Raw genomic sequence first — 22749 nt, 5'->3', positions numbered from 1 at the left:
TATATTATTTATTTAATATAATCACTTTTATTTCCCTCTTTAGTTACAATTTGGTGGTAAAAAAAAATAAAAAGAAATTATATTTATTTCCTTTTCTTTGTGTAAAATTTAATAGAAAAGATGATCCGAAAAATTTTAATATGTCTTTTTTTTCTTCTTTCTCCGTTCCTTTGATATTCCGCTTTATAGTTAAAATAGAATTAATATTAACAAGATAATTTAAAATAAAATTTTTTTTTTGGTTAAGTTTAATATTAAAAATATATATATTATAAAATTGAGAGGAAAAACAAGGAACTCTTTTTTAATATAAATTTTCAAAAATATTGAAATTATTAATTAATATTTTTAAAGAATAAAAATAGAGATCTTCTTGATAATGATGGTTTTATTATATATATTTTAATATTTTATATTAACAACAATTTTTATGTCATATTTTTTTTTTCGAAAGAGATATTGATTTAAATTTTATTTTAATTGAGAAAGTGGGTTTGGAAAAAAAATATATATTCTTATATTATTTTATGAATATTTTTTTTTCTTTGATAATATATCTAAAATCGTGAATATATATATAAAAAAAATTTTTTTTTGAATATTATGACATAAAAATTTTAAAAAAATAAAAAATAAATGTTTTTAATGGTTCGGTGGAAAAAATTTGTCGAAAAATAACTTTCAAATTTTTTTTTTATAGTTAAATCGTTAAAATATATTCACAAATAATTTATAAAATATTTATTGACGGAAGACCGTTCATAATAAGGTTTTCCAAAATTTTCAAAAAAAAATTTTTTAAAAAAAATGTTTCTACTGAGATGTGTGATATTTATGGAAATGGTCATCAAAATATTTTGACTGTTATATGTTGCGTTTAAAACGCGAGTTTACTATCGCGGTGCTACTCATTTTAGCATCCATCAATTCCGCCCTTACCATGACGGACATTTTAATCGATTCCTTTAACCATTACAATTATACCAATGGCCGCATAAACGCGTCCCCCGTGGTCTCTTCTCGTATTTATTCCCTAACTTACACCGAAAAGTCAAATCCAATACCTAATCCAGCGACCGTGCCATTGACAAATTCGGACATAGAAGACGCGAAAGCTCGGGAAGATCGACAGTTAGCCTATTTGTTCTTGAGCCAAAGCATATTTACCCCCATATACAGTATTTTGATGTTGGTTGGAATTATAGGTAACTCCCTGGTAATATTCATAGTATTTAAAGATAAATCGATGAGAAATTTTACCAACATATACCTTGTTAATCTGAGCCTTGCCGATCTTCTCATCATGCTCACCTGCATGCCAACGGCTCTGGTCGATTTGTATTCTCAGGAGATATGGATATTCGGAAAAAATATGTGTAAAAAAACTTTCTTTTTGTTTCTATCACAATTTTTTTTTTATCAAATATAAATATAATTATTAGTTATCTGCATCGGGCCTAATTTTTCAAGCCCGGCCCGGCCCGGCCCGAAATTTTTTCTAAAAAAGATTTACCGGCCCAACCCGAACTCGAAAGTTTTTTTTAAAAAAATTTACCGACCTGGCCCGGCCCGTATAGAAATTAACTTTTATAATTACTCAAAATAAAAGACATATGTTATATGTCGTTTAATTTCAATAAATAAAATCAAATATTTTTATTTTACATAAAAAATTCAATATAAAATTGATAAATTTAGATATAATTTAAAAAAATTCCAAAGTCCGACCCGACCCGGCCCAAATTTTTTTAAAAATATTAGGCCCGGCCCGGCTCGAACCCAATCAGTTTAAATTGAATTAAGCCCGAGCCCAAGCACGGCCCGCTTTGCAGATCTTCTATTAATTATTACCAATTATTTTCCCCCTTTATATCAAAAAAAATATTATTGTAAATAAGGTTTAAAAAAAGTATATATATTCTTATTTTAAGAATTATTATGAAAAAAAAAACAAAATATTATACCTTTAAATTGTTTTAAAAAATAAATAATAATGTATGTAAAAGCATCTTGATTGCAATCTGATTTGAAATATTATGAAATTAGCTCTTGAAAGATAATTTTTTTTAAAAAAATGACATTTCTAATTAATAATTGCAATTTGGATCTAAAAGAGAGCAAATTTTTATTTCAACTGTTGTTGTTTTTTCTAAATTGATGAAAATACATCTTGCCTTAAGCCCCAAGATTTAGTAGTGGAAATCCGCAATACCTTGTCCCGACTCATATTTCGGGAAGATTCGATAGGTTTTTTTTATTTCAAATAGGTTCGAGTTTAGTTAGGGTTAAAAAATTTATTATATTTACAATTACATTTTTATTCGGTTGCATCAATTAAATAATGGTTTTGTTCGATTTTTTAAAAACGGCTATCCGAATATTTTAGCCAAAAATATTATGGCTAGTCTGGATATTTTGTTCATAGATCACAGAAAGGGTTGGGCATTTATTAACGAAATCTCGGGCTTGCATATCATTTTCTTTTTGGATTATATATTGGGTTGGTCATTTTCAAAAAATTGAGCCGTTAAAACAACACCGTTTATTTTAAAAATTTTACCATTACTTCTTCTTATATCAATTATAATACTAATTAAGGTAAAAATAAAAAATCTTAAAAATATGGAATTTATTTTATGTCCGGGTCGGGTTCGAAAAAAATTTCTAGGTCTCTTGCAGATCTAGAATGGTTAGTAGTCAATGAGATCAGTACTTTTACGGGTTTAGTTCCTTAATTTTCGACCATACCGGATATTTATATTTTAAAAAGTCAAAGTAGAAACGGATCGCAATTTTTTTTATCCTTATAATATAGTAAATATTAATTTAAATATTAATAATATTTTTCATTTTTTTTTGATATTTTATGGTTTTCGGTATTTTTGCACAAAACTTTAAAAAATAAATTTTATGCTATGATTTATGACAGTTATATATCAGTGTTTTGGCTTTAGATAAAATATCGAATCCAGCTATTTAAAATTATTATGATAATAACATATTCACTATTGCTAAACTATTCAGAATTTATTCATTCCTTTTTTCATTCTAATGATTCATATAAAAATTTAAGGCATGAAAACACGAAAAAAAACTTAAAATTTGCCAAACCTTTCTTTATATGTGAATCATTAAATCGGGTATAAGAGCCTTCCCCTATTTTATATAAGAACTTGCAATGGTTATTCTTAGAGAGACTCCACCTAATTTTTTTTTCTCGATCCAAATGTGATGATATGGAAAAAAAAATCAAACATTGTCTGTTTTATCCGCAAACACTGAGAAAGAACTTTAAAAGTGAATTTCAAGGTCAACTTTTGTCAGATCTATTAAATCGAACTATTAGTAAATCCCATCGCCAGACTAAATGATAGACAGCAACAAATTGAAAAATAATAATGATAGGAAAATAAATTAACTATAATGCCATTCTTCATTACACACCAAAAAAGCAAAAAAATTTGGACATAAAACTCTCTACATTAATCCCATCCAAATAACATAACCATAAACTTTGTAAAAAAATTTAATATAAATTAAACCACGCGTCGATAGCTTTTATCGTGTTTGCCCTCCAAAAAATCTCTGAATCTCCGTCTCTGCGATAACGGCTGTACAGATAAACATTTTATAGCTTTTACATTTTAATTGTTTCCAATTATAAAATATGGAGTTATGAAAAAATCGTAAATTATTTAATTTTTTTTTTAGTGTCTTGCTATTAATATTATTATTTAAAAAATATAAATTTTGGCAATCTAAAAAATAGTATTATGTCTAATAATTAATATTATTCTAATTTATTCGAAATCTTAAATCTAATCATTTTTACTTCACAAATAAATGCAGCTATTTTTAAAGTGCTATAATTAAATGACTCGATATTTAGGAGTTAGAAAAAAAATATGAAGATTGATTTATTTTATGCATTTATAAAGTTATTTTATATTTATAATATTTTAGATATTTAAAAAATCAAAATATATTTTAATTAAGAAATGAAATATTAATATATATTTCGGAGAGTAGAGAAGAGAAGAGAAGAGAAGAGAAGAGAAGAGAAGAGAAGAGAAGAGAAGAGAAGAGAAGAGAAGAGAAGAGAAGAGAAGAGAAGAGAAGAGAAGAGAAGAGAAGAGAAGAGAAGAGAAGAGAAGAGAAGAGAAGAGAAGAGAAGAGAAGAGAAGAGAAGAGAAGAGAAGAGAAGAGAAGAGAAGAGAAGAGAAGAGAAGAGAAGAGAAGAGAAGAGAAGAGAAGAGAAGAGAAGAGAAGAGAAGAGAAGAGAAGAGAAGAGAAGAGAAGAGAAGTTTAAAAGTTTAGTTAAGCCCCTGATTTTTAATATTTTATTAAGTGAATAATATGGAAATTAAACAGACCCCCCCCTTCACTATAATTTTTAATCAAACATTAAATATTTGTCGCCATTTTTTTCGAGATTATGGCTCGAGATTCCTGCTCTGACATTTATTGATTAAACCAATGATATTAATACTAACCTGTACTAAACTATTCATTTAGTCAGCGGCATGCCGAGACTTTTTTGGCCGCCCCTTACAAAAAACAATTTACCTAAGCTTTTTGATAATTTTTCGCATGAGAACTAAAAGCATCTATGCATATTATAAAAATGAATATAATCATAGACCAATTTTATTTAATGTCTTTGACATATATGCAAAAGAGGATATTATGTCAGTATAATCTAACTATGTGTCAATATCATTTTCCATTGAAATTAAAAAGACATTAACAAGTCGATCCTGTGCCATACAGAATCGTAGGTAAATCTTAATTAATTTGAGAGAGGTCGCGTTCTACAGATGCCACGGTAGTTAGAATGGTTTAAGTAATTAATACAATGGATATATTTTGAAAGGTTTCATTTAAACTAGTGGAGTAAGTAAGAATTTTATTTTTTTAAATTAATTTAATATTGTAAATTTAAGAAATCGAGTTTGGAGACATAATTAAAATTCGGGAATTATTCATTTTAAAATTTTTAGTGTTAATATAGCCTAAAATTTCTAATAAAATTTTTTATGAGGTGCTTGCATAATATTATTATTTTAATTCAATTAGTAGATCCTTGCATATTAATATCTGTGAATAAAACATTTAAATGACAACACAAGCGATTTATCAAAACTGGAATATTAAATTAGAAACCGAAATGATCTTTGCCTTAACTGCTGAAAACGTTCCCCAACTAATTTCTCGCTTGATATTAATGCATTGATAAATTCAACCTCATATTCTTTTTGGGGATCCTGTATAGGCATGTCATCTCCTTAGTAAGAAAATTGTTTTTGATCTCTCTATCTACGAATTATTGATTGAAGGAAATTACTGCTCTTCTATCTACATTTCCAATTCCGTGCAAGCTCTTTTGCTGAGTCAAGGGAATTCTAAAAGCCTTTTTCCTTAAAGCGATCTAAAATATCTATCGTTCTTGTAATGGCTCTTTCCAGTTTAATATTGTCACTTTGCATCACCTCACTTACTAAATTCACCTGTGTTAATATCTCAAGCAAGATGTCAAGTTACCAAAAATGATTCTTTTAATTCTTTAGCCGATGAAATGGCTCATGTGCAACATTTTGGGTCATAGATATTTTCGGATACATCTATTAGTGCATCGTAAATATCACCAATTCTAATGGCCTTTACACTCTCCACCTTACACACCCATCGCGTTTCAGAACGGGTTTAACACAAATTTATTCATATGATCTTTGCCATCACTGAGTCGAAAGAAAAAGGAAGGTTAATAATTTTATTTTGTATTCGATTTTCAAAATTATGACATTCATTATTCTTAATTCGACGAATGTGTCGAATAATATTATATTAAACTTCTATAAAAAAATCAAATTTCTTAACTAAATAATAAATGTTTTTATGGCTAGACATGTCAAACCTTTTTTTAAAATTCATGCATGATTTTTTTACAATAAAAAAGAATATTGCCTTGTAGTGTTGTAAACGTTACTACAAAAAAGAAACGCGTTACCGTTACTCGTTACATCTGAAAAATGGAACGCGTTACCGTTACTCGTTACCATTTTACAAAAGGAACGCGCGTTACCGACTTTTCAAAAAAGTAACGGGCTACTCGTTACTTAAAAAATTAAATATTATATATAATGCAAAAAAATAAAAAATTATTATTTTTTTCCGACTATATATAATAAAATAAAATTATACAAAAAGAACATATAAGATAAGATCTTTTTATAATAAAATTTTCATATATAATTATAATATGAATAAAATTATACAAAAATAATATATTATAAGATAACAGAACAATTTTTTATTTATTTTTAACAACAATTGATTTTCAAAATTTTGATCAGATAAACATGAGCACTTAGTACTCAACACAGCTTTCGCCGTGCTAAATACACGTTCAATTGGCGCAGAGGATGGGAGAGTGGTGTTATATTTAATAAACAAAAATTTCAATTCGGGGAATTTATTAAAATATATAAGGAAATATCTTTATTTTGAAAAAAGCTTGAAAGATCATCTTCACAGAGATCTTCATTTATTTCCTGATCAAAAATTTTTTTATCATTATCTGAAAATATTCTAGTGTGTGTGTTGCATAAAGGAATCAATATTAATTCATTCTTTACCTTCAAATGTTTTTTAAGTTTGAGCTACTTGACATTGACGTTGAAATATTTGCGTTGGGACATAATTTACATTTACAAAGTGTAGACTTGGTACCATTAATTTTCTTAACTGGTTTAAAAATATAATTAAAATTGGAGCCAGGGAAGGGTTAAATCTTCTTCATCTAGAGAAGTAAGTACTATGGGCATAATATTCTTTTAAAATAAATTATTTAATAATATCATTATATTTACTTTGAATTTTGATTGAATTTCGACTGATAATTTAACAAAGAGAATTTAAAAAAAAATGTTGGAAGTGGTTGATATGAATTAAAACTCGACTTAAATTATTAATATTAAGAATTAAAAAATTAATAAAAGTAATTTTATAATACAATAAAATATGTTTTTCTTTTTATTGATATTTTTTAAGAAAAAATATAAAGTAACGTTCTGCGTTACCGTTACTCAAAAAAAGAAACGCATTACAGTTACTCGTTACCTTTAGATGAAGGTAACGAATGGCGTTCCTTTTCTTCAAAAAAAATAACGTCATTAGTAACGACGTTACTTAATTGACGTTACTTCACAGCATTATGCCTTAGTGTATGTTATATACAAAACAAATTTTTATTTTCTGGAGCTTAAAATAATTGAGTAAAATTACATAATTTGGAGGCCCCTAAAATGTTCTAACTTTAGCGGCCCAGGGCGGCTGCTCCGTTCGCCACCCCCCGGTCTGCATGGCCCAGCATTAATTAAAAGTGTACATTCATTAAAAGATGTAATCAATGACTGTAGTAGCCATTGAAGGGCATATCATTTCTGGATACCTTTTAATGGTGTACTAAAATGTATGAATCCTTATTAATGCCCTTTAATAAATAAATAGTCTAGATTAATATAAATGTCATTGAGTTAACCCTAGACACGTACGACAAGCACTATTTTTAAAATTTTATATATAATAAATAATTTAGTTTATTTTAAAAATTCTTATTGGCATAATTTTTCTATTTTTCAATATGAATTAAATACAAAATGCCTTCGATATTTTAATAATATATTTTAACTTAAAATCTTGATATTTCATCTAATCAAATACTTCAAAGTAAGGAAAAATAGCTCCAAATTTTCTTATTTATTTTTTTTATGTGTATTAAATGCATCAGTTAAAAATATTAAATTTCTATAGGGAAAAAAACTCAAAATAATATATTCAAATTTCATTGTTATTTATTTGTGGATAGGGTTATCGAACCTATTTTTAATTGGTCTTGATAAACCGTTACCATCTACCACGTTAAAATTTTGAGATTAAAGCGAGGTTCACCTTAATAAGTTAAAACGATTTTGCAGTGTTTGAAATAGGCAAATCAAGGTTTAGAGGGATAGCTAGATGGGAGATAAATCGCCGATGGCAAGAGTAGTTTTAATGAAGATTTATATATCACACTATTATTTTTATTCTTTGATTTATCTAGTAGCCCTCATTGCAAGATTAACTAAATACTTTTAAGAGTACAGCATTGGCTAGTTTTTTTTATAGATCTAACTGACGCGACTAACAGGTCTCGCTTATTGAAAATAATAAACATTCTAGACTATAGAAAATAGTTTAAAGGTAGCACGACGATTTACCCACCTACCCACTATATGTAGTCCCTGCCCTCTCGAAGTATTACCACCTACCCTAACCCCTCTAATATATATATATAGAGAGAGGGGGGCGAATTCCTCCCCCCCCCATCTGCAATAAAGTTTATTTAATAACATCTCTTGCATGGTGTGGTGACCTAATACACATGAAATTTTAACCGGGTTGAGATTTTATTACAATTTACTTAGCTTACGTAACTAGACTTTTTTTTGCCACATATTTTTTAAAAAAAAAGGAAGTTATATTCATATATTTTCATATATTAATAAATAAGTAATAGCCATGAAACGATTATATTTTGTAACTTCCCGAAATAAGATAAATGAAGTATAGGTAATTGGCAAACAATACAATAACCTATGAATTATATATTATACAAGCGGATCGAAATATGAATATGAAAATATAAAAAAATGAAACATCTATAAAAAGAGTTTTTTGAAGAAATAAAATAAATATGTATTGTATTTAATAAGGGTGTAATTATCTAAATTTTATTTCGTTTATGTCTATTAATATTTCACACAATTGTTTGATATTTCTTTCAATATAATATTACATCATAATTATAACTATAAACATATGTCTATCGCTGGCAATCAAACATATTTTCACATTTTATTTTCGCAAAATCTGAAAATAAGACAAAAAAAAGCATGCTTGTATTTGAGCATTTTTTTTAAAATTGCCAGTGTAGAACAGGTCCTAAAATATAATACAAGCCTCTTTAGTTTAACATCTTTTCGAAATGAATTTTATTATTTTGGCCCAATAATATCGGTATATCTTGTTAAAATTCTATGCTCATAAAACTTTATATAATTTTGACCAAAAAATTAAATACTAAAACGAATGTAAAATATAATTAGATTAGTATATAAATGGTCTTAAAATTATTATAAACCTTTTTTTTACAAATAGATCTTTCACGTATTTTATAGAATATTTCCAAGTCTAATATCATTATATATATATTTAATATGTGGAATCTAACTTTATTTTACAAAATTAAACAATATTATTTATATTAAATTATAAATGTCAAATCAATATCAATAATCATTCCATACATATCTAATTGGTTATTTCGCGATAAAGACAAATTATATTGAGGGGAAAAAAGGTTGTTAGTTTTTGGTATCTTAAAAAAATATATTATATTAATAAGATTGACCAAGAATGAGACTATATTATAAATTATTCCATATTCGAGCAAAATATAAATCAATATTTAGTTTCACAATTTGTCTATATAACTAAGATTCTATTGGTTGGATAGGCTTAGACAGAATTTTCCTACGGGATATATAAAGTTAAGGTGACTTTTTTCCTTATAATTTTTAGTGGAAAGTATTAGGTCTCTATTTTTTGTAAGCCATTAACCTTGATTGCATTTTTCCCCCAAAATTTGGTTATTAATTCTTATTTTTTGGGGGGAGGGGGGGGGGAGTCGGAGTCTAAGGAGTTTAAGAGTTTCATATTTTCTAGCTTAAAAAAATATCTACAAAAACTAATAGACTTGCCAATCCCCCCCCCCTTTTGGATAAGCCCTAAGAATTATTGACAGTGGATAATTCCAGCCTTATTATAAAAATAAAATAGCTTCATTTTTGAAAAATAACCTGTATATAATAAAAATTCAAGAACAAACTCCATGTTTTGTTTAATATATTGAATATCAAGCGTCGAAAAACTTCTATTTTGGAGATTTTCTAAAAATGGCTAAATTAGGATTTTAATCAAAAAAAATATATTAACCTAAGTCTCGATATTTATATATAGATGGAAAGGCAGAAAGAAAGAAAGAAAGAAAGAAAGAAAGAAAGAAAGAAAGAAAGAAAGAAAGAAAGAAAGAAAGAAGAAAGAAAGAAAGAAAGAAAGAAAGAAAGAAAGAAAGAAAGAAAGAAAGAAAGAAAGAAAGAAGAAGAAGGAAAGAAAGAAAGAAGAAAGAAGAAGAAAGAAAGAAGAAGAAGAAAGAAGAAAAACTTTTGATTTCGCTGATTTTTTTGCAAAAGTCTAAATTAGGGTATTTTTGACAGAACTACGTCAAGCGCCATTTAATAGATAAAATGATCAAGCATTTAAGATTACATTTATAAGGGTGCTCCTTCATGCATTTTGCGAAATGGGAAGCTTGAGCAACCAACATAATTAACGAAGGCTCGTGATGTGATACATCTAATTTGGATTTTTTTTTCTAAATAAAATGTTAGGTCTTTATCATAGGCGTAGCGGAGAAAATTTTGTGAGGAACAAATCCTGGCTAAGACTATATACGTCATATTCTACGATTAAAATAATGCTCAAATAATTGATAAAGATTAATTATATTGTTATATTTTATGTTAACAAAAACAAAAAAAAGAGAGAATGAAATGAAAACTGTTATGAAAATATTTTTTTATTTATAAAATGGCCATTTAATTTATCAATAATATTTTATGGTCAGTTCGCGTTATCAATCAACTACACATTGACTGATTAATATTTTAGTCATTTCGCGTATTGCCAAATTTATAAATTAAAAAGGACTCTAAGGTTTATGGTCAAATCGCAAATTTAGGCTATTTTTTTAAAAAAAAATATATCACCAAAATAAATTTTTATTTGAAAAATATTGCCTGCGTCGATTTCAATTAGGATTTTTAACGATATTGTTGGTTAAGGCTCTGACAATAATAGCAATTAATAACAGTTTAACGGTTATGTTCCATATGAATCCCTGTAAACTCAAAATGATTTTTTCTTTTAAAAAATACAATTTAACCAACAGTGGCAACGGTAGCAACTGTAGGAATGCAAGAGAGTCCCTCCCCTTGAAATAGAGGCTCCCTTAAAATTTTTTAATTTATTAAGATATAGAATCCTTATTTTTGAATATCATTAGATATGAGATCTTTCTTTCTTTATAGAATTTTTTTTTCCTTCCTTTTGGATATTAGAGTGATAATTTTTTTCTTAGAAATTTTATTTTTAAAGTGAACTTCCTTAAATTAAGAAGGCTAGGGACGGCACTGTTAGCGGAAAGTCTTTATAAAGCGGATCCTAAATTCCTCCAACTAAATTTATTGGAGAGGTAATCCATCTAAAAGTTAGGAACATTCCTTGCTATGCTTTTGCATTATATTTTAATTTATTAAATAAAATATATAAAAGTATTATTAAAAATTAATAACTATCAAAATAACAGGATTACTTGTATAATTGATAATCTTAGACATGATAATTCTATAAAAGTAACTAGTACAGTTAATTTGTAATCAATCACAAAATATGTGAGTAATTATAATAATTTTTAGTAAATAAATCCTTTTTTAAAAATATTTAATTATTATATTAAATCATTCATCTATTAATATTATTATTATAACACCATTACCATAATTTTAATTAAGAAATGCCATATTGAAATTCTTTTTAAATTGATTAAGTTAATATTTATCGGTTTATTAATTGGTTATTTTAATTAAAAAATCAATAGATAAGCCATTGTATTTAAAAAAAATCAATAGATAGTGCCCAATCCATAGTATTTGAAAAAATATAAGATACTATACACTTATCATTACCTATACTATCATTCATTATCCTTATTATATGAAATATGATATCAAACAAATAGGTTATTTAGTGAATTTAGAATATTATAGATTCATACCGAAGTAGTCTTATAAGTAGAATTGGGATTCAATATTAAAAACCCAATATTAACTAAATATTGTATTGGTATGAGTTCTAAAATATTGGTATTGGTTTAGACATATTTTCTATTTCTTGTTTTAGTAAAGATAAAAATAGTGATTAAAAAAAACCCAAGTTGTATTTATGAATAAATAAAGATAGAAAGTAAATAATAAAGAATTGCTAGTTTAAAGAGGAACAGGACGGAGAACCAACTCTAAATATTTTACTATATCAGAATCCTTTTTTAAACAAATATTCAAAATCCTTTAAAAAGCTAAAAAGTGAAGATAAAATATTCTGATATAGTCATAAATTTTTTACCCTAAAATGCCCTTTCAGAGCTAATTTTGAGTAGGCTAGAATTTCCAGAATTTGAAAATTTTTGATAATATTGGGTATATTTTTTAATGTAATTCCCTCCAGCTAGTGGATTTGAATCCTTAGAAAAGGCGGTATCAATAAACTTGCTTATTTCTAAGCTATTAAATCTTGAGTTTATATTAGATTACTCAAAAATTTGATTTGAAAAATGATATTTAATATTTTTTCTTCGAAATGGGTATTATAATGATTATCATCTTATTATTACTCGCTATAATCAACTTATCTATTATATTCGAAATTATATATATAAACGTTAATCATGGTCATGGATAATCTAATTCACACTTATATTATTGTAATAAATTAAGTGCCATTTCCTCTACTTAAAAATATTGTTTAAATATTTTACAAATAAAAATTTTTATGTCAAAAATTTTTTTTTTGTTAACTTTATTTTTTGACATAAATTTGTTTTAAGTACTAAAATATATTGTAAAATAACATGTATTATAAAATTCATCCTTCCATTGTGTTTTTTTAAATATAAGCCCTTATAACAATTTCCGATTCATCGAAAGTGAATATATCGAATAGATTTATCACGATATTAAATATGTTAAATAATTATTGATTTTGCTTTTATTTTCTTTGAAGATGGTGATAAACATAGACCATGTGTAGATTAGAAGACTTTCGGATTATAATTTATTACGATACTATATGTGTTAAATAATTATTGATTTTGCTTATGTAACATTTTACCTTCTTTGACGATGATGATAAACTTATACATAGACCACGTTTTAGATTAGAAGACTTAATGTCATTCATAATAAACAAAAAAAAAATTAAAGTTATCATCCTTCTTAATTTAATGCTATCACATTTCTTAAAATATATGTGTTTATTAATAATTATGTGATTTTATTTAATTATAAAGGAAAATAAATTTTCTACTTATTGAAAATCCATTTTATTAGATCTTAATAAAAAATCTCCAATCAATTATAATAACATAGGTGGGTCTAGTTGAGTTGAGAGTCTTTTTCAGACATTGTTTGCATTTGATGAAATTATTGAAAAGAACATACATATTTATAAACGTAATACTCTATCTAAAATTTTATTCAGTATAATGGATGTGAATTAATTTCAGAAGTAATTATCTCCTGATTCTTCTCGATGTAATATAAGATCTCCTGATCTGATAACTCTATGGAAGCGTAGATTTTTTGGTGAAAAAGGCAAAATATCATCTAATTTTATGGATAAAACCTTATCACCTGTTCCTAATCAATCTGTATGAGTTATATAATTCTAAGGAATTTAAAGGTGCTAATGGCATACCATACAATAGCGGGATTAATATCTCTGAAGGGGGATGTCTCCCACATATGTAGTAATTGTTCATATTGTGGTGTTTAAGATATAAAAGATTTTATAAGAATAAATATAATTTTATTTTATTAAAAAGATGATTTTACTTTAATCGAAAGTATGTTTACGATAATCAGTCAATTACCATAAGTTGTATCCTTAAACAAATACAATTTATTTAAAGTTAAACATTAAAATTCTCCCCATTACATTTCGTCATGATAACATAGTGGGGGTTGTTTCAAAACTCTTTTTTTAGGTTGTATTTCCATTATGTTCTGCATTGTCCAGTCTTCCGTCATTGTTATGGGTATTTCCTTATGTACATGAGCATTCCTGAGATGGTGGGCATGCCTGTTTTTACCCTCAGACTCAACATCATACAATATTGCACTTTTACGTTGAACCACTGCCTCTTCATGCCATCCTGCAGTCCTTTTTCTATCCAAACCTTTTGCTTCTCTTCAAATTCACAGTGCTCAAAGTTTCTATCTTTATAATATTTTTGTTTCCATTATGTGATTTCAGTCCTCTCTCTCTTAGATAGTTTCTACTCCTCGTTCTGAGTGGCCTTCCAAATTCGGCAGAGACCGGTAGTTGCATTTGGAGTATTTTGGTGAGTAATTAAAACATTATCTAAATTTAATTGCTCTTGGAATCCCATATCTCTTTCCAGCAAGGAAATGCGTCTTTATCATACGTATATAGCTCTCAGCCAAACTATTCGATTTGGGGTTCTAAGGGGCCGATCTAAAAGGTTTTATGTTGTTTTTAAAAAGAAACATTTTGAATTCAGATCCAGCAAACTGAGTATCGTTATCTAAAACAATGTAGCGAGGTAACCCAATTCTAGCGAATAAGCAGATTATTTATTACACTCGTCGCATTTGTTAAGATTGCAACTTCAACCCTTTATTTAAACAACATTTCCCAGATACAGGACCTGTCAAATCATGTGTATTTGTTCCCAAGGTTGGGTAGGAAAACGGCACTTCTCTGGCTCCCAATCTTCCTTCCTGGCAACTCTTGCAGCCTTTATCAATATCTTCAACATCACGATCAAGATTTCTCAAAATAGAATCTACATAAATTTCGTCCATAGTATCCCAGGATGTCCTTGATGAATAACATTTAAAACCTCCTTCTTTAGATAATCAGGGATAATAATCCCTAAATTAATAATCCATTTTCGAACAAAATTATTTTAAAATCCCCTAATAAATATTTATATTATCAATATACTATTGTTATTTAATTTAATCTCTTTCAGAATGATATCATTGCTCGTTTCACTTACGACACTGCGAGTGAAAAATTTGTATTCCATTAAATTAATCTTTAATTCTCTAATTTCATCTTCGAATTTTTTTGAAACCTCATTGGTTTTTCTCTCTCTACCACCCAAACGGGACAGAGCGTTCGCAATTTGTTTTGATTATCAGGTCTATGAATTATCTCATAGTGGTAATTTAATAGCTTCGTCACCCACCGTATTAAACGGTCATTTGTTATTTTATTTAGGTCTCATTTATCACTTATATATTTTAAAGATTTGTAATCTCTAATTATATTAAAATGTATTCCATAAATATATTGATGGAACTTCTCGATAGCGAACATAATAGACGAAGCCTATCGATCAAAGGTGCGTAATTCTTTTCAGCCTCCGAAAGTATTCTCGATGCGTAAGCAATCGGTTTCTCCGGGCCAGTAATAAATCTGTGTGCAGTAGTCAGCTCCTAGATTATCTTCGGAAAGGTCACAAGAAATCACGACAGAAATATCGCCTGAATAAGGAATTACCATATCTTCACCTGCGATTCTATTTGTCAGGTCAATGAAAGTTGGTAGTATATCGCTAAATATTTGCTGATTATAAGATAATCTCCGCATATCCGCAAGGCACCTCATTTCTTTAAGATATTAACCGTTAACGTGACTCTAGTGATTGGAGTTGTTGTTGAATCCACCTTTTCGATAATGCCTTCGTTTAAATGTCTATTCAACTCAGCTTCAAAGGTTTGACGCAGAGAAAATAAAACACTTCTTACAAACTTCTTCAAAAAGCTTTATATCGAATTCTCTAAGAAAATTCATTTCAAAAATAAGGGAATTCTCTTTAACTACCCAATAGGTAAAAATTTATAAATTTTTTTTACTTGGACTTTCACTGTATTTTCCAACACTTCGATTTATTATAATACCCTACTAGTTTATACGCAAACGATAGTGAAGGTTTACCAATGCGTCTCCAGATAACTTCATCTATCACACTCGCAGTACCTATATCGAATTCCATTGTAAACATCAAACATTAATCTTCGCATCAATGGTAGCTTTATTAGGAAATGGTAGGCGAGGTGTTGGTGGTATAATCATCTGTATAGCATGAGTTCTACAATTTGTAGTTTGCCTTGCCATATCGAAAGCATATGACTTTTCTGTATGAAGTTAGGCTTTATACTAGATTTATAATTATTGGGAATATAATTATTATTATTGAATTTGTTGGCTTTATCTATTATTATCGAATTTATTATCGTTAATTATTCCTAAAATACGTGTTTTTAGAACTTTGAGTCGGCTTATGTTTAATGATTTTGTTATCTACTACCTGGGTTTTCTTTTCAAAGAAAGACACCGTTTTGCTAAACCCACGGTAGAAAGTGATATTGCCTTTGATATACTTTGATCTAAACTCTTTATACCACTCAGGCAGCCCTCCCAAGATAAAAATATTTAAGTTCATCGACAGGCATTTTAAAATTACTTAGTGTAAAAACTTTTTAAATTGATTGAAAAATCTATAATAGTTTATCCGCCTATTTTTAAGGTATAAAAATTATTTCGATGTAGGAAAATACTAGAGATATCCTTAAATATTTTCTCCAAACTATCAAGTAAATTTATGTAATTAATTCTCTCTAAATTAATTGGGTAATGGGGATTTTTTATTTTAATTAAGTTATCCGTACCTATGTAAGCTAGTAATAAATCTCTTTTTTTTTATTATGATCGACAACATTTTTTATACTTTAAAGATAAGTTCTAAATTATATACATAGTCTTAAATATTCATTTTCGATTTGAAAAATTATGGAATATGGAATTGACTAGATGTTATTGCTTCTTCGTTATTCTTGAACTATCTTCGAGTCTTCATTAGCCAAAGTATAATATTCTTCGTCTCTTTAATCTTTAAATTTAATACCGTTTCTTTAAACCTAATCTTTGCCAATGTTGGGTTTAAGATATAAAAAGTTTTATATGAATAAAATATAATATAATTTTAACAAAAGAAAATATCAAAAGATAATTTTACTCTAATAATAAAATGTTTGCATATTGATTGAAAGTACATTTACGATAAGCAATCAATTTACCTAATTTATTTAAAGTTAATACATTGCACATATCCATTTTATATTTTAGTCCTCTTGGAGTATTTCGCGTAGATACTTTAACAACTCCTTTAATCTACATTTTTTATTTATATACAATCATGAAAAAAAATTAAGAACTTTTACATTTCAGTCAAAGTTTACTTGAATGTTTGTAATACTAATATGTTTTTTTTGCAATTTTTTCTATTTTCTTCTCCCATTTCTACCGGCCTTTTTATTTGATAGATTTTTAAGATTTTCTGGCATTTTTAATCCTCCTCCATATCTATCAAAAATTAACATATATGATTATAAAAAAACATTTGCCAATGTACCCGGTTGAACAAAATTCTATTGAATTATTATTTTAAACAAATGAGTCAAAAAAAATCCTAGACTCTGGGCTATTAAACTTAAACATTGAAAGTAAAAACTGAAAAAAAAATTAACTTTTATTATCGCTTTCTTAGAATCCATTAAATCCTTCTTAATTAATTAATAATTTATAAAATAACTATTAAAAATATCCTCCATTTTTCATGTTTCGATAATTTTAGTAAAATAGCTTTGCTTTTTTTTGTACTAGATAGAGATACTATATATTACATTATTCTGAATTTTGTTAAAAAACATAAAAGTTACAGTAATGGAAGAAGGGGGGGGGGGGGGGGGGTTGTCAAATATTATTTTTTTTGAAATAGGAAAATTTCACACATGCAATCGCAAAAAATTATTATATATATTTTTTATTTTTTTTATTAAAATAAAAAAAAAAATTAAAATTCAAGAAAGACAATGTAGTTGTTTTAGCTTTCTTTTCTTGGTATTTGTAAATTTGTAATAGATTTTATTCTTAAAATATATTAAATATCTCAAAAAAAATATATAAAAAAATTATATATATAATATGTATAAAAGTTAAATAAATTTCAATTATTCTATAATAACGCCAATATTTAATTGGTATTATTTAATGCCTTGGCACATAACCCTATTTTTAACGATTTCATAGGAGGGGAAGGGTTTTATTAGATAAGAATATTTATTAATAAGCAATTTTATTTTTCTTCCCTAATCTTTTTAAGATAAAATTCTTGTTAAATACGTCACATATAACGTAAATATCAAAAGACATTTTGTTTTCTTCTAAAAACAAATCTAGTTTATTGATTCAAACGTTATAGAATCATTAATTTATAGATAAAACAATTTTAAAAATCTTTCTCGCCTTGATTAGATAGAATTTGAAAACATAATTTTAAAAAAAACACACAAATTTGTAAGTAAGTATAAATAGGAAAAACTACCATTATATATATAGCCCAATTCAAGGAACGTTCAACTGAAGGGGACTTCCCTTAAAAATAAACAAGTGTCTGAATGTAAGGAGTAGGATTAAAGGTGTGAAAAATATGAGATGGGGGAGGAGCAATAAAAAGTTTGAGAGATATGGTTAAGATATTATAAAATGGTTTTTAAATACAATTTAATCATTTTTATTAATATCATCGTCAAATATGGATCATGTTATTATAAAAATATAAATAGAAAAAAAGAGATTTTAAAAAGTCAGCTGCAGTCGTGTAAGCAGAATTTGCTATGGGGGGGGGGGGGGGGGATAATTAATTATTTTTTATAGAATTATTCTAGGAGTTAAAGAACATCTTAAGTTTCAGGAATTTAATAGGACTAGTGTATAAAATATTGACAATTTCTAATACTCAAATATAAATTAATGACAAAATATTAAATGTATATATAATCGGCGTATGGATGAATCACTCTAAAATAAATGTTTCGAAAAAGGACTTTTGTAAAAAAAAAAATATGAATTTTTTAAACATTAAAAAATTTGATATATAAATTTAAGTTATATTTATAAAAAAAATGTTAGAAATATAGATTATTGCAAAATTAAGAATTGTTGAATTTATATAAACTTACAAAGCATTGAGGAAAAATATAATTAAGAAGTAAGTATTGTTAAACGGCTCGTTTTGAGCCGATTTTTAAAAATGGTGAACTGAATATTTTATTCAGAAAAACTAATACGCAAACCTTAAGATTTTTCCAGATGGCACAAAGGTTTGAACATTTATAAACAAACTCTTGAGGCTCAATATGTTTTCTGGCTATAAATTTGAGTTAACCGTTTTTAATAATTGGCGCAAATCGAGCTTTTTAACAACACTATTAAGAAGCATATTATAATTTATAATATAAAATTTCAATCTTCTTTGGGGTTGAGCTTATTTTTCATTTTGATCTGTGCTTAGTGTCCTTCCCTATGTATTTTAAGAAGGGCTAACATTCATTCAATCTGTTTTCAGATATAGTACTCAATAGTTTTTCTTAAACGGCTGCCGATTTTTAAAAACGTTTAATTCAATTTTTTATTCGGAATTCAAGCCTTGCAACATAGACGGCACAAAGGTTTATTCGCGAAATCTTTTATTCCTGTTATTGAAGAAAATGTTCTTTTATTGGTAGAAGTTATAATGGGTAGAGTTTCCAAAATATTAGATAATTTTTTTATATATTAAGAAAATAATGTTGTTAGCAAACACGTTCGTAGGTGCTTCATTTTTTTTTTGAAAAAAAAAAATAATGGACGGCGTTCATTTAAGTTTTGGCGAACTTTGAGCGTGAACGCGTTCCCCTTTTTGACGAACGCGTTCGTTTTTTACGTTCGTTCAATTCTAAAAAAAAATTTATATTTTTATTCATTTGAAAATAAAAAATGTTATTAATATTAATCTAAATTTTTATAAGAGAAAAGGTACCTTGCTAAATGTAAAATGTGTCCCAAAAGTATGTTAGCATCAATGATTTTTTCCGGCATTGTACATATTTTAGCTTTAAATCCTAGCACGTTTTTTTAAATATAATAATTTGATTTTACTGGAAATGTATTCTATGTATGATATATTTGGAATACCTGCCCTAAAATATCAGACAATCTCGCTATGAACCTTTGAACTTAATATAATTTATATTCATTTTTCCATAGATTTTTCTTATAAATTATAACTGACTTAAAGGTAAACGGCAAAATTGTTTACATAAGATGGGTATTCTAAGCATGCTGTTATACATTTCTGGTAATATATTTTTAAATTTAAAAAACGCGCTCAAAGAATAATATAAAGTTGAAAAAATAACTGATTGCCTGGAAAAAAACATTGACGCTTACATATATAATACAAATATAAGTATAGCCTGTTAATAATTCGTTTTAGATTATTGTATTTCATAGAATTATTAAATTATTATGATTATTATAATAGATATATATATAATAAAAATCATTAAATATTATATATTAATTTTTATAATTTATTATGGTACTCTTATATATTTGTAAAAAATTCATTTAAAATAACACATAAATTTGGAATGCAAACAAAATATAAAGTAAGAGAATATATATATATAAAATATAAGTTAAATTTAGTCAAATTATACTGGTAGTGAATAAATATTATTTAGAGATTATTAGCATTATCGATGGAAAAAATTTCTTCGCTAGATGTATACTGGTTGCAGGTATCAAAAATATTTTCCTTGCTAAATTAGCAAGTCTAAATAGTCCCAATCTTCCTTCCTTCAGAAGGTTCGAGTAAAATATGGCATCCGAATAAAATTTATTTTTAAAAAAATTTATTTGGAATAATTTTAAATATTTATTTATAGTTTTTAAATATTTATATGAATTCAAATAGTTATAATTTTTTTATACATATTACATCTTCAGGTAGTCTTTCTATAATTGAATCTATGGTTTAATATATGTGTATAACCCCAACAAAAGTTATTCAAATTAAAATTCCCGAATATTTTTTATTTATTTTGAATATACAGGAGGAATGAGAGGAAGAGGAAGTGGGATTTAAGCTAAATTTATATAATTTAATAAAATACGAATTATTGTGCAAAAAAAATAAATAGATTTGATAATAATCATTTTGTTTTTTTTTAAAAAATAATAAATGTAATTTTTATTTATGTATATGTCCTTCAAACGATACTTATTTTATATTCATTATTAAAAAGATAAATTCCTATCAAATATTTTTTTTAAAAAAAATGGTTTTAATTAATGATTCGTATCGTATTAAGGGTAATCAAATAATGGGATTATTTTTTTTTTCAAATATTTGATATAATCAATTTATAAATTTTAATTTTTTTTTGGTTAAAATATAATTTTTTTTCTTCTTGAGATTCAATTTCACGAGTAAACAGATTTTGTCATTATATATGGAAATAAATTGGTACAAAAAGCAGGTTATAGGGGAAGCTTTAACTTAGATCTTCATCTTTTTAAAACAAAATATGAAAGTAATATCCGTAAAGTCCCTTGGTTGGGAGATTAGATGATATTCGAGTTACGATATCAATATCAATTATATAAGCTCTGAATTTGCTTGCGATAAATTTTTTTTGGTAAAGAACCTTAAATCTATACTCACCTAAAGGAAAGGTTGTTAAAAGGTCCGATTTGGGTCTATTTCTAAAAATGGTCCTATATGATTTTAGCCAAAAAACAATATTATGTAAGCCTCGAGATTTAGCATATATAGATTCAAACCCTTCTGTCATCTATGAACAAAATCTACAGGCTTACATGATATTATTTTGGCCTAAATCATAAATAAACCATTTTTAAAATAACACTTCTTATAGGATTATTCAAAAACGAATTCGTAACGATTGGTATATTATTTGTATTAGATCGTTTTCCATTGATATTTGTACGAATAATAAAATTTACTTAAACATATGCGATTTCTAATAATTTCAAAATTCGTGTTGAAATATATTGACAAAATTTTTTCTTTCACATATAATTTTAAACAAAAAAAATTATTCTAATAATCTGGCTGGAGGATAAAGAACATGCAATAACGTTATTAACGAAATTAGAAATGCATATTAATTTATTTTAAACTTACAATTCTATTTTAAAAATAAAGATCTATTTATAAGGCATTTAATTTTTTGAGAGATCATTAGTTTCCAACTAAGAATATATTTTCACAGGCAGGTTGACACATATATGTATATCTCTTTAATTATACCTGTCACATTAACAGATTATCAATAGAAACGTTTGTATTAATAGTTACTCAGAATAATAATTAATATTTAAATCATTAAGAATCCCCGGGGTGGCCTAATGGGTTAGATGTAAGAAATAGAAGGGCGAAGAAGGACGCTGGTTCAATCCTGGTAAGGAGCATAAAAACTTTCAAGTTTTTCTTCGATGACTGATGTGTAAAGACATATGGTAAGATAAATTTCGGAGCTTAGAGATGACACCCCGGTCACCGACAAGCCTAGACAGCCGGGTGTTAAGGATACCTGTCCAATAAACAAAATGAAGGAAATTTATGGAAATTGAATATGAAATAGGGCGTACCCTCCAAGCGACGCGCAGGGTATAGACCTCCATCCTGTGAAAAGTAAAGTAAAGATCAAAGCAAAGAAGACAAGATTAGCAAGTTTGAATATTGGGATGCTTAAAGGTAAGACGAGAGAATTGGCATCAATGTTGAACAAGAGAAAAGTTGATATAGCGTGAATGAGACGAAATGGAAGGGACAGAAGACTTTGATGATTAGAGATGGGTATAAATTGTACTATAATGGAATTGTTGGCAGTAGGTACGGTGTCGGCATCATCCTCAGACAAGATCTAACCT

The 22749-nt window shown here is 26.8% G+C and overlaps 1 protein-coding gene across 1 annotated transcript in view; it reads left to right on the top strand.

The window, feature by feature from the left end:
- The first annotated feature begins 726 nt into the window (after window positions 1-726).
- LOC135922949 (pyrokinin-1 receptor-like) overlaps window positions 727-22749 on the top strand; it is a 41885-nt gene continuing 19862 nt past the window's right edge. The window contains exon 1 of the mRNA XM_065457497.1: window positions 727-1376. Within this exon, the coding sequence (XP_065313569.1) occupies window positions 869-1376 (508 nt within the window). The 5' untranslated portion in view covers window positions 727-868. The remainder of the gene's footprint in view (window positions 1377-22749) is intronic.

The sequence above is a fragment of the Gordionus sp. m RMFG-2023 genome, chromosome 1 (assembly GCF_954871325.1).
Source record: "Gordionus sp. m RMFG-2023 chromosome 1, tfGorSpeb1-WG-v2, whole genome shotgun sequence".
Classification (NCBI taxonomy): domain Eukaryota; kingdom Metazoa; phylum Nematomorpha; class Gordioida; order Chordodea; family Parachordodidae; genus Gordionus; species Gordionus sp. m RMFG-2023.
This window is presented reverse-complemented; position numbering and strand designations above follow the sequence as displayed.